This window comes from Cucumis melo, chromosome 2, assembly GCF_025177605.1.
Source record: "Cucumis melo cultivar AY chromosome 2, USDA_Cmelo_AY_1.0, whole genome shotgun sequence".
In the NCBI taxonomy this organism is placed as follows: domain Eukaryota; kingdom Viridiplantae; phylum Streptophyta; class Magnoliopsida; order Cucurbitales; family Cucurbitaceae; genus Cucumis; species Cucumis melo.
This window is the reverse complement of record NC_066858.1, coordinates 5,021,628-5,036,426: the sequence shown is the minus strand read 5'-3', so window position 1 is coordinate 5,036,426 and position 14,799 is coordinate 5,021,628. Positions and strand designations below refer to the sequence as shown.

The following is a 14,799-nucleotide window of genomic DNA, read 5'->3' as shown; positions in this document are numbered from 1 at the left end:
GTTCTATAAACTACATTATAGCACATTAATTGAACTTTGAAGAACTTGACATAATTTTAACACCTAAAGTGATTTGGGACATAACTCAACTGTTTGAGTAAGTCTGAAAAAAATCCAAAGCATCAAACAAAATCTTCAAATATTAGATACAATTACAAACAAGCAATTAAAATTAGTCATAACTCCAACACAAACCTCTCTTCCAGTGTGTGTTTTCAAAGATCAAATGATCAATTAAGACTTATTGAACCACTGGGATACAATTTATTTTGACTTGAGATACATAAAAAATAAATTGAAAAAGTTATACGAATGGTATAATATAGAAAAATATACAAGAAAAAAAATATTTAATTACTGTTTGTAGCTCATAAATTAAGATGAATCATGAACGTCCAAAATAAACATCAAAGTGTGAAACTCATAACTTATATCAATCCATATTAGACCAAAGGCATAAACATAAAGAGAGCAAACGTGAACAAAAATAACTCTAACAGAAGTTATATAACAACTAAATAGTAACCAATAACAACACAATGGAAACCATAAACAATAATTTAGTTATTAAAATGAAGTGCATATATATGTTCAAAAATATTATAAGATTCATACAATTGCAATTGGACAAATTTATAACAAAATCCTTCTTCCATTGAAGTGTTTGAACTTCACACATGTAGATTAGATAAACCTCTCTCATGCTTTAGCCTTTACTCCATATATTGACCAAATTAACTCTAGTGTTTGAGGAATTTCTTGAACCAATGAGCTGAGCTTTTAGGGTATCTTTTAAATTCATCTTTGTAATCAACAAAGTTGATGCCAAATCTTACTGTATAGCCATTTGACCATTCAAAGTTGTCCAACAATGACCATGCAAAATACCCTTTCACTCTCACACCATCCCTATAAGAATTTGCAAAGATATATTCAATTGTTAGAGAGAGAGTAAAGATAGGAAGCTATGAGAGCAGAAAAGGAAGAAAGAAAGAAAGAGGGTTGTATCGAAAAGCTCACTCGATTGCTTTTTTTAGGAAAGAGAGATGAGCTTTATAGTAATCAATTCTGAAGTTGTCCACAAGTGCTTCTTTTAAAGGGAGAGATGCATTGTTAAACTCATCAACTCCTACAACAAAAACGAAACATAAACAAGAAAAGAGTAAGATCATTGATCAATCGAAAAGGTTAAGCTGACAGTTTATAGTAAATTTAATTACAACAATACATTAATATCGTGGGTTTTGAAAATTCATAAGAGGTTAAAGATTTGCAAATTTGGTTCCGGTAGTATGAAGAAAGTTATAATTTAATCTCTATGATTTATAATTAGAATTAAATTCCTAAGGTATGATATCATAATCTTCATAAGTAACTCTACAATAGAGATATACTAGTTATGAATTTTTATCAAATCATACGATCAATTTATATGAGGTTTTATCAAATCACAAATACACCTTTTTAACTTTTAAAACCCTAGCTAAGAAGCTAAATTTTAACTTTTCTTAAATAGCAGAGATTTAACCTTTATAGAATATTGGAAAAGTGGAAATTCAGTCTTTTAACTAAAACAAGAAATGACATCACACACTACCTGTTCTGATACCAATACTATTCAACTAGGGTAAGGGCAAACAATTTACTTTTGGAAGGAAAAGTAGATGAGTAGTTGAAACAATAAAGTAATGCTAGAATAAACAAAATCATATCATTGTAGTCTAAACTCATAAGTAACATACCGTTTTCTGTAATATAGATGAGGGGATTATTGTACTTTTCTTTGATATACAAAAGTACATCATGAATGCCTCGAGGGTAAACTGCAAGCCATGGGGAAGCTGCCTTCGGACCGATGGGAATACCGTTACGCTCGGTTGAGAGAGCAGCACGAGCATCAGAGAAGTAGGTCACGCGGTTGGAGTTGGGAGGTGGTGTGTATGATGCATAATTGGCTGTGTAGTAGTTGAATCCAAGAAAATCAAATGAACCTTTCACTAACTCCGATTGCTCTTTTGTGAAGGTTGGTAGTCTCTTTCTAACAAGGGATTGCATGCTCTTTGGATATTCTCCAAATGTTAATGGATCCATGAACCTACATTTTTTGGAGAGCAATTGTTTTTATAATCTACATGCATATAAGTTAGAATAATGGTGTTTTTTTCTCTGTTGAGCTAGTAGTTTAGTTCGCTTGGCTAGATTTTAAAACAATAGGATTTCATTTGTTTTCAGTAGTTTTTCAAAAGAGTGAATGTGAAAAGCTCGGATTTTTTAGAAGGAAAAGGAAAAGAACAAAAACATTTATATCAATTGTTAGCCTTATACCTTTTGGTTTTTTTCAAATTTGCAGAAAAAAAAAATTAAGTGAGATAAAAGAGCAAAAAAAAAAAAAAAAAAAACCATGCATTAGGAAAATTGCACTATGTATCATTTTAGAGTTAAAAAAATAATTATATAGCAACAATTTTAAAGAAATGCAAATATAACTAGATCTATTAGTGATTGATTCTATGTATTACATTAGATAAACTTATAAGGTTTTTTTTCAAAATATAACAAACCATCAAAATATTTAGTATATAGCAATTTCAAAAATGGAAAAAACCCCACGGATCCACAATGAAAAATACAAAAGATGTCACAATCAACACATCATTAATTGACCATAGTAATTTTTCTGAATGATACACGATTGTGTATCAAATCTAAACTACCAAGGTCTTTTATATTTCAAGATTTTGTAGCCAAATTTAAACGTAGCCAAATCTAAACAATTATGTACGAAATATAAAAAATTCTTTGTACACCATCTTGAACAAAAATCGAATTTTGTACCAATATCATCTAGATTTGGGTACAAGATCTTGTAACCAAATCTAAACGTTTGTACCCAAATCTAAACGTAGTCGAATCTAAATAATCGTGTACCAAATATAAAAAACCTTGGTACACGATCTTGAACAAAAAATTGTCAGGATATTGAAACACAATCATTTAGATTTATCTACACAATCGTGTATCCAAATTTAAATGACCGTGTACCAATATCCCAACAATTTTTTCAAGATTTTTTATATTTGGCCAACAATCTTGTACAAATATCGTTTAGATTTGGTACACGATCGTATAGTCAAATCTAAACGATCGTGTACCAATATTTCGACGATTTTTGTTCAATATCGCGTATCAAGATCTTTTATATTTGGTACGCAAAATTAAACCAAATAATACTTTGAAAAGAAAAATAATACAAAATTTATGATTGATTGAAAACAAAAATCATGATTTTTCAAAATATATAAAAGAAAAATTGCACAAGAGGAAGAGAAGAAAGAAGTTGGAAAGGAAGAAGGAACAAATCGTAGCCGCACGAAATTCAAACACTAAACGTATCCTATTAATTAACTTTGATTAATGATATGGTTCACCACTCTCGATTTTGAGAATTAAATCTAAAATTCTGCTGTAATCTCTTTTTTACATTTTATTATATTTGTTAATAGTTCATGCTTGATTGATATATTTGAAACTGATTCTAAAAAATAGCATCTCAATATGATCTTTTCCTGTTTGATTATACATTAGGTCACGATAGTAATAATTTCGTTCTTAGCTTTTTATTTTGAAATATATTTCTTCATATTTTTCAAATCGAAATTTTCACCTTTGGAAAAGAAAACATTTTAATTTCTAATCAAATTCTAAAGCAAAAACAAATTTCCAAAAACTATATATAGTTTTTTATTTTTTAAGACTTTAGACTTAATATTAAAAAAACATTAATAGAAATTTGAGAACGAAACAGAAAAATTTAGGTATGAAAATAATATTTTTAATTTTTTAATTTTTAATTTTTGGCAGGTGTGGACTTGTTTTCTCTCCCTATTCCTGCATAATGGTTTTGGTTTTGTATACCAAAATTAAACATCTGAATTCATAGAAAACGTTTTAATTAATTTATAAAAACTTGTTTTATTTTTTAAATTATCCTTCATAAAAAGTATATAATAAAATTATCGAGTAAAACGAAAGAGTGTCTATACACATTTTTCAAAACTTAAAATGAAATAGGTAATTCAACATACATTCATGAGTCACTTGACTCCTTGAGTTTTGAAAATAATTTTTTTTTTTTAATGATAGACAAAGATAGATTTTTATCTATGTTTGAATGATATACATAGTAATATATTACTATCTGTATCTGATTCCCGAAATAAAAGTGACAATGTTGAGTTTTATTTCACCGATTTTTAAGGAAAAGTAAAAGAAAAGTAATCATCAAAGAGCAAATAATAGAAAGATGATCAAATTCATATATAAAGAAAGCGAAAGTTTATTTTCAAACCAAAATGATTATACTCCCATGTAAGGGTGCTATATGATAACATCCCAAAATGCCAAACCAAATTATGGCAACACAATCATGTCATTTTTTAATATCATAAATCGAACAATATATGTACTTCTCTTTCCATAGGTTTGTTCTCTATTTTGAATTTTGTTTGATTTTAGAGTATACAGCTAAAATGAGTTAATTTATAGTTAAATTATTTTAAATAATAATAAAATTTCTAAAAATATTTACAAATATAACAATCTATCACAATTTATGTTGTAGACCTACATAGGTTAGGCCATGATAGACTACTATCTGTATTTATCATAATACAAATAATATACAGATAGTAGTCTACCTTGGTCTATCATCATACTTGATTGTAGATAAACTGTGATACATTTTTTTAAAAAATGTTTTGATTCATTTACTATATTTGAAAATAGTCATAATTTATATTCATTTAATTAGTTTTAGGATTATCAACAAAATAAACTAAAATATTTATAAAATATAACAAAATTTTAGAATCTATGATAAACATGTATAGATTTCTATCGGTATCTATGAATTACATTGATAGATTCTATAGATTTATAGATTTCTATCGAAATCTATCAATGTAATTCATAGACATTGATAAAAGTCTATCAGTATCTATTCATGTCTATCATTGACACTTTTGTAATTTATAACAATTTTCCTTTTTATCCATAAAAGTAATATAAATAATAATTAGTTAAAAATTATTTATCTATTGATATTTCAAGTGATTGAATAATTAAATTTAATAATGCACGACTATATCACTTTCTCCTACAATTAAATATTTGTAAACATTTTATCACCGTCATTTTCATTATTTTTGTCATTAAAAATTATTTAAGTAATAAGTAATTAAAAATATTTATTTATTAATATCTCAAATGATTAAATAATTAAATTTAGACTATATTACTTGAGTTACATTTCACCAAAAAGCTACGTAGTTTTAGTTTCTATATATATATATATACAAAATTGGTACCATATCAATTACATCTTTTTAACGTTCAAAGAATAATTATCTGACTGATGTATATTCAAACACATACCTTAATTATCTCCTACATTTAAAACTTAGACATTTGATTCACATGACTTTAATAGTATTTTAAATAGGGTTATTTTCTTACTAAAATCTTTTTTTAGATAGTTACATATAAGAGATAACAATTATTTTAAAATATTGTTATACTCATAATTATTATCACTAAAATTGTTACCTCCTAGAACAATTTTAGTGATAATAGTCAGATGTATAACAATATTTTAAAATAATTATAAATATAGTAAAACTTTAATTATTAGTGATATACTCTACTTGCTAAATTAGATTCCTATTATTGATGGACTATGTTGCAAACAAAATCTCTATAACGTTAATTACTAAGAGACTTGTAAAAGCTAAAGTCAAATATTGATGTTGGTATATCTAAAAGAAGAAGAAAGAAATTAAGAACTTACCAACCAAACATGAAATCAAGAGCTCTATATGCAGCATTGCGCTCTTTTCTTACATTTGAAACAGGAACAAACCAATGACTTACCAACGTTATTCCTATCAAACCTTTTTGAGATTTCTGCAAATAACAATTTCAAACCTCATCTCAATTTCATAATTACATAATTTTGAATTATATATAAATATGATTAAAAGTAACAATGATTTTGGGACTATTAAATCATTTTTATACGTTAATGTCATTTCAAAATTCACTTTTAATCATGTTCAGAATCATTTTATAGTTTAATTTTATACTTTTAATAGCATCTTTTATATTATAAAATTAAAATAGATTTTAACAACTTTGGAATCACTCTAACGCACATATTGTGTTATTTATTACAAGATACAAACCTGATATTTATCTCTATAGAGTTTGACTGCAGCAGCATGAGCAAGAATTTGATAGTGAGAAGCAATATATGGCTCAGTAGCAGCGTTACCACCACTGCAATTGAGGTTCTGCCAGGCAGAGCATCTATTTGGAGCAAAACTGCCCTGTGCATAGCCTCCCATACTATAAGTCCATGGTTCATTCAATGTGATCCACTGTTTCACTCTATCTCCAAAAGTTTTGAAGCAAAGTTCCGCGTAGTCTTCAAAATCATTTCTTCACAGTAATCAATTAATTTTTCATCAGGGTTTATTTTAATATTCACTATCTAAACAAAATAAAATATAATTTAATATCATTGGTTTCTACTGTTATAATAATATCAAATGAATATTAATATAGTCCAAAATCATTCACATATATGGAAAGTGAAAAAAAATATAAAAATATAAATGCTTTACTTACACAATATGAGGACTCAAGAAACCACCATATTTGTCTTCTAAGGCTTGGGGAAGATCCCAATGGAAGAGTGTAATAAATGGCTTTATTCCTACATTTCAATGATAAATCAAATAACCAAACATATATGTTCTCTTGGCCAAATGAAATCATAAATGTGTTCTTTGACCACTAAAACCACCTTCAAAAAATTAATCCTCAATTGATTTTTGTTTAAACAGACAAAAAAGAAAAAAAAAGAGAATAGTTTGAAAAAAAAAAAAGATTTTCATTAGCTTAAATAGTTTTGATATGAAGCTAATAGATATATTTAATGTTAGTGAAATAAAACTTGTATTAATAGGGTAGAATAATAGTAATTTCAAACCTCTTTGAAACACAATTCGTAAAGATATACAATAAAACAAATAAATGATAATGTAATAAATAGAGAAATGAAAGTTTATGTGATCTTGTAGTAACCTTTAGCTACTAACTCATCGATAAGGTTGTTGTAGTATTCGATTCCTTTTTGGTTCACTCCTCCACTAAGTTTTCCATCTGCCAAAACAAAGGTATGTTTGGGAGTGAGATTGAGTACTCTATCTAAATTAATGGAGAAAATTTGATCCTATCATATATACGGATATTTTCAAACATATTAAATGAACTAAAAGTATTTATAAATATACTAAAGTATTACTGATAAATATTGATAGACACAAATAAATTATGATAGATGCGTTGATAGAAGTTGATAGATGTTTATCGATGTCTATTATTGTGTTCACTTATATATAGACTATAAAATTTTGTTATATTTGTAAGTATTTTTTAGCACTTTAGTAGTTTAAAATAGTTTTCCTAATAAATGTGTCGATATGATCCATTTTTCTTAAATACCTTAGACTATCACTAAATTTTGATAGTATTTGTATTTAATCAGTAAATTGACTCGAAAGCTTAAAGAGATAGATGAAGGTAAATTTGATTTACAGTAGTCGTTTAAACGCATGACCTTAAATTATTCATCGATACAAAAGTAAGCCCACATGGGTGAAGAGATAATTTTAATATTTATATCATCTAAAAATAGGAAAAATATATTACTAAAAATACTCTCTCTCATAGATGACTACTAATTTTGATTGAAAAGGCCCTAAAAATTAAAATAGAATAAATGAATTAAATAAATTAAACTTAATAATGCAAAACAAAACTAGTATTAGATCTATTCTATTTTTCTTTGTTTTTTAGTTTTATTTTAAACTTAGATCTTAGTGGAGGGATGGTTCTATAGATTGAAGTAGGGATCCAGATGGGAGATGATCTCTTTTTCTGATGGAAGTAAAATATGCTTTTTATTCATTGTATGAGTTTTGAAATTTTCACACTTCTGAGTGTGATTTTAATTTTTCACGTTATGCTTTTATTTCAAGTTTTGAATTTGATTTCAACGTTGTTATTAGATTTTAAAATTTTACAATTTTACTATTAAAATTTGAATTCTGTTCTAAATTTCAAATTTTTTAACATGTTTAGAGTGCACGAAGAAAAAGTGATGTAATTTTTCAAAAACACTCATTTTTATCTAGAATATTTTGATCAAAATTGTCGTAAATGTATTTCAAAAACTATAAAAAGCTATTTTGGGTGGTTGTAAAAGAGTCTATTTTTCTTTTCTAAACGAGTTATTTTTTTAAATTAAACACTTGAGAATGTTTGCCAAAACACGTCCTTAAACTTTGAACATCGACTTTTCACTAAATAACAGATCACTTCCTATATTCATTAGTGTGTTAATATCTACTGATTAATTAAATAAACAAAAATTATGATTAATTAAGTTTCACTAGTCTTTGTCGCTACTGAAACTAATTTTAAAATTTTTACTTTATTATTATTTTTAATTAATCAATGGACGTCAACTCTAGAAACTACAAAGAGAATAATGATATTTTAGTAAAAATTGAACTTTAATTTAAAAGTGATATAGAATATTATGAATAAAATTATAACATCTTAAGAACTAGAAACTAAACTAAAATTAAATTCAAAACTAACAGACACTCGAGCGATGATATTTTTAGTTATAGGTATTTTTTCAATAAATTATTACTATAGTTTTTAACAATATTTTTTGAGCTTGGTAAACTATTCAAAATATTTTGTAATTTAAGAGGCCCAAATACTAAATTTTTACATATTTCAAACCTCATTGGTTACTTTCCCAATATTTTATTTTAGACTACTATTGAAGTTAAAGGCTCAAAATTTTGACTAAGAAATGTTAAAAAAAGAAAAAAAATAAAAAAATAGAAACTTACTTGGCAGAATTCTTGACCAAGAAATCGAAAATCTATAAGCATCAAAATTCATATCTTTCATAATCCCAACATCTTCCTGTTTCATCACATCAATGTAGTTAATAGGAAAGTCAAAATTATTCTGCTTTAATTATATAAATAGCTAAAAAATAAAGAAAAGAAAAAAAAATGAAACTATTTTAAAAAATATAGAAAAAAAAAAAGAAAAACAAGAAAAACTCAATTAGGCTATGGACCAACAGTTTTTCTATAAATTAAAAAATGAAACTAGAAATAATAAGTAAATTAAATTAAGTAATTAATGATTTGATTTATTGTATCAATTAAAAATAATATCGCACCCACATTAATTACCTTATAGCGATGGTAAGCATCATTAGCTTCATCTCCATTGCTCCCATCTTGAATCTTGCCTGCCATTCATCTCAATATTATATTTATGGTTACTATTAATTATTCACTCTATAGAAAAGTTTTAATGGTTCAAAATATTTATAAAGTTAAATTCAAATTCATCTTAATCTTCAGTTTCATAAATATAACATATTTACGGCATATGAAACAATAAGAAAGTCCATCAAGTTTTCTATATTTTTTAAATATTTTAGATTTTTCTTTTCTTTTTATCATCTTCCTTTTCTTTTTCGTGTGCGAGTTTTTTTGTTTCCGTCGTCTATCTTTTCTTCCTCTTTTTTTTTCCAACTGTTATTTGCTTCAAGATTAGGTACCAAATATAAATAATCTATTTTCTTTAGTTTTTTTTTAAACTGTTACTTGGTTGTTTAAGACCGTTAATTGAATATAAAAGATCTTAAAAAACGTCGTAAATGATAGGTACAAAAAATAAATAAATTAACGATCGTATAGCCAAATCTAAATGATATCAAATGAATTTTGAGAAAATCGTTTAGGCAAATTTAAACGATCATGTAGCTAAATCTGAACGATCGCGTACCAAAATTTTTTGAAAAAAAAAAGGTTTAGATTTGGCTACCCAAATCTAAAATTATGTAACCAAATTAAACCATCGTGTATAGAAAATCTTGAAAAAAAGTCATTTAGATTTAACTATCCAAATCTAAAAAATCTAAATGATCGTGTACCGAAAATAGCTAAATCTAAGGGATTGTGTAACCAAATTAAACCATCGTGTATAGAGAATTTGAAAAAAAGCCATTTAGATTTGGCTATCCAAATCTAAAAAATCTAAATGATCGTGTACCGAAAATAGCTAAATCTAAGCGATTGTATACCAAATATATTATGGCTGTTGTTGATGGAACATTTTTTATATTTTTTATTGTAAATCTAGAGGCTTCTTCCTTTTCAAAATTGTTCTATACGGAATCAATATTTTGCTGTCCCAAATAAATAAATACGAAAATTTGACAAGATAAGATGCGATTTAAATCAATCACAATTAAAAATAGAAAAAAAAAAGAGATTCATGATCCAAATGTGTATTTTTAAATTGGCCTAAAAGAGTCAACTTGAACAATTTAGTATGATTAAATTTTAGACCTTTTTTTTTTGTCTTTAGAACAAATGTTTCAAATTTGTATATATTTATATTAAATAGATATTAAATAAGAATATTATAAAATGCAAATTATTCAGATTTTGTCTTTATCTTATGTGGACACCCTGATTTCAAAGTAATTATAAATTTTGAACCTTTTAAAAAGTATATTATTATATAATATAAACCTTTTAAAAAAATATTAATCTCTTTTAGTAAAGACATATCAACATACATTCAAAAATCAATAAATAAGTGCAGACATTTCAAGATATTTCAATTTCTTGACCACTAAGCTCGAAATTATTATTTTTAAAAAAAACTTTTACTCTATATTTAACTACAATTATCTTTTGTTTTAACAAAATTACTTTTGTAAAAATCCTTTTAGTTTTTTTTTTCTAAAGAAAATGCATAGCACTTAAAAAAAAAGGTAAATATATAACATATACTTCTATTGATTATCATATACTTTTCTTAAAAAAAACAAAATCAAAATTTCATTAATTATCATATATTTTTCTAAAAGGAAGAAAAAGTTCAACCATCAATCTACATTCATGTATATACAGTGATGGCTATAGATATGGTTCTACACAAAATGATATACCTATTTAGTCCCTTAATACGCGATTGAAATATCAACGCTTTGAACAAGAAGTCAACATATATAATTGTTACACATATGTCGTAAAAGAAAAAAAAAAAAAAACTCAAGGAAGAAGCCATATATAACAACAACTAAAAAGCGAAGAACATCAATTAACTAAAAGGAGGAAGAAAAAGAGAGAATGATTATGAATAATGTTTGGAAATACTACTAAAATTTTACATTGACATGATAAGAGAATGACCACAAGGTTGGTCCTTATCCTAAATAGATAGAAAGTATGTAAAAGTTAGAAAGAGTTGAGAAAGGTTAGACCTGGATATTTGTGTGTGAAGGTATCCCAAATACTAGGTCGTCGACCATCTTTATTTGCAGCTCCTTCGTACTAAATAACACAACCAAAACATCCAAATTAAACAACTTATAATTCAAAACAATTGGTTGCAAATTAAGATTATAAAGTTCAAACTTACTTGGTAAGCTGATGATGCAGACCCAAAAACAAAACCTTGTGGGAAACTATTTCTATTCAAATTGGACTCAACACCATAGTTATTGTTTCCACTTACAACAACAAGAATAAAAGCAAGGTTTACCACAAGATACCCTTTCAAACCCATGAGATTTTCCCCCCTTCTACACATAAAACCCACCACAATAAATGCTTTATTTATAACAATTATTGGGTGAAAGAAAGCAAATTACTAAAAAGCCACCAAAAAGGAAAATAAATAAATAAACTAGTTGTCTTGTGAAGAAAACTACTTTATTGTGCAAAGTAGGAAAGAAATTTAAAGGATGGAATTACTTGTGAATGAAAACAAAAAAAATGTTTAGTTTTTTTGGAAATATTTGCTGTTAGTTGATTAGGATGACTTTTTTTTTTCTTTTTTGTAAAACATTGTTGTAATTATTTTTTTAATTTTGGGTGCATAGTTGTAGGTATAATATTGGTGCAGTAGCAAATATATCAATTGTATTTAAAATATTAATATATACACCAAATTTTTTACAAATAGCAACATTTTTTATAATCTATCAATAATAGAAGTTTGATAAATCATAAGAGTCTATCAATAATATAAAAGTTTCACTGATATAATTTACTATATTTACAATTTTTCTAAAATGTTGCTACACATTTAATATAATTGTTATCCCTAAAATTGCTACACGTACGTTATAATTAGGGAAATTGTATTGGGTGACACAATAAAAATCTAATTTAGCTATATTAGCACTAATCTTTTCAATTTTGCAATATAGCAACTTTTTAATTTTGGTTGATATTTCTTATTTTATTTTTTTCATTATTCCAAAATTGTCATTTTCTTTATTGTTCTCCTTCATTTTTCATTTTCTTCTTCTCTTCTCTATCGTTCTTCTTCACCATTTCTTCTATTCACCTACTTCTCTTCTCCTCGTCTTCTTCTGCCTCTTTTCCACCATCATTCTCTTCTCTCTTTAGTTTCGTTCTTTTAGATTCTCCCTCTTCGTCGGCTTTTTTTTTTATCATCTTCTCCTATTCTCCTCATTTTTTCTTCAGGGAAAGCAAGAATTATGAATGTATTTCTTCCCCTTTTTTGAAGCCCTAATATTATTTCTGTGAATTGCTCATATATTATTTATTAAAACTCGGGCTACGATTTGTTTTTTCTCATCTCTTTTATTTGTTCTTTTTCATCTCTTTTATTTGTTCTTTTATTTGTTCCTAATATCTTTTATCGAAAGGAACTTCGTAGATGAGTTTGGTTTTATTTAGTTACGTTCGGTTCTGTTTTTTTTTTTAATTTGTATGAGTTTTTTATATCAACGGTATGATATACTTATATTATATGTATTAGTTAACTGATATACTTACTACATGTTTTTTATTTTTCCAAAATTGTTGCAGTTCATTGTAGTTATGGTTAAATTGGTAGTAATTGTTTTTCAGAGTGGTCAATGGGATGAGCAACATTACTAGTGGATTACAAAACAAATTTTGTTTTGGTTGATGAAGTGATATCATCATTTGATTCTTTTGTGAACTTGATTCATTCTGAAATTCAGGTTGAGTCATGTATTGAACTTTCAGTTTTAATTTGTTGACTATAAGCGATAATGATGTTCAACATGTTATTAAGATTGTAAACATACCATAACAACTGTATTGACAATACATAAAGTGTATCATGCTTAGTGCATCAGGTGTATTTAATTAATTGAGTGTATCAACAGTTTCGCAAGTGTATCAACAACATATCAAGTGTTTCAAACTAATAATATGTATCAATGAAGTTTAGCAAGTGATTAAGTGTATTACATCTATCAAATGTATTAGCAAACAAACAAGTGTATCAACGATATATAAAGTGTATCTTCTTAGTGCATCTTCTTAGTGCATCAAGTGTATTTAATTGATTGAGTACGTCAATAGTTGAGCAAGTGTATCAACAACATATCAAGTGTTTCAAACTAATAATATGTATCAACGAAGTTTAGCAAGTGATTAAGTGTATTAAATCTATCAAGTGTATCAGCAAAGAATAACAAGTGTATCAACGATATATAACGTGTATCAACGATATATAAAGTGTATCATTCTTAGTACACCAAAGTGTATTTAATTGATTGAGTATATCAACAGTTGAGCAACTGTATCAACAACATATCAAGTGTATCAAACTAATAATATGTATCAATGAAGTTTAGCAAGTGATTAAGTGTATTAAATCTATTGAGTGTATCAGGAAACAATAACAAGTGTATCAACGATATATAAAGTGTATCATTCTTAGTGCTTCAAGTGTATTTAATTGATTGAGTGTATCAACAACATATCAAGTGTTTTAAACTAATAATATGTATCAGTGAAGTATTAGAGAGTAAAAAAAAGTGTACATCAGCAAAACAAATCAGGTGTATCAACGGTATATATTGGTGTATCAATGGTATATATTGGTGTATCAACTGTATATATTGGTGTATCAACCGTATATATTGGTATTAGTAATGATTGAAGGGTAGCTTCGTAATTTTGTATTTTTAAAATGCGGGATGGACTCCAATTTTTCTATTTTTGTAAATGTAAAAATGATGTGCTAATTTATTATACTATAATTGTCATATTTGCAAGAGCCCCTTATAATTATCCTATAATTATTAAATTTATCAAGCCCACAAGTGAGTGGAAGTGTTGAATAGTATATAAAATTTTCTTTATACTCAACAGTTTGAGTTTTTGGGTTAATTGGTGATTTAAAGTGGTATTAAGTCCACTTTTATAAATCTCAAAGCGGTATTTGGTCCAATAAAATAAAATTAAGATTTGATCGAGAATTGTAAACCTAAAAGAAGCAACATTTTGAGAGAACAACATTTTTAGGGAACATGTTAGAGAATTAAAACTAACCATAATAAACATCCAGTGTAAGGTTAATTATTTGATTAAAGTTTTCTCTCATAGTGATTAAAATTAATTGATCTTTTAGAAAATAAAACAAATGGAAAAAATTCTCTGCTGGAACACAATTCTTGCAAATTTTTTTGAGAAAATCCCTGTTCCGATTCTCATTGGGAATTTCACAGGGATGAGGAATTGAAATGGAGAATGACATCCCCTGCCTTATACCTTATCTCGTGGACATCTTTAGAAAACTAAGCGGATACCCAACTCTTATATATTAGAGTTCGTAATTGTC

General features: G+C 26.5%; 1 protein-coding gene across 1 annotated transcript; it reads right to left on the bottom strand.

Moving 5' to 3' along the window:
* Positions 1-540: 540 nt before the first annotated feature.
* On the bottom strand, positions 541-11,773 carry LOC103492053 (beta-glucosidase 12-like). Its single transcript, XM_008452236.3, has 11 exons — positions 11,590-11,773; positions 11,432-11,501; positions 9,342-9,400; positions 8,988-9,063; positions 7,144-7,221; positions 6,685-6,772; positions 6,240-6,495; positions 5,846-5,961; positions 1,743-2,095; positions 1,021-1,129; positions 541-909 (listed from the first exon to the last, which is right to left on the bottom strand). The coding sequence occupies exons 1-11, from the start codon at positions 11,758-11,760 to the stop codon at positions 741-743; spliced, it is 1,545 nt and encodes a 514-aa protein (XP_008450458.2). The 5' UTR covers positions 11,761-11,773; the 3' UTR covers positions 541-740.
* Positions 11,774-14,799: the final 3,026 nt, after the last annotated feature.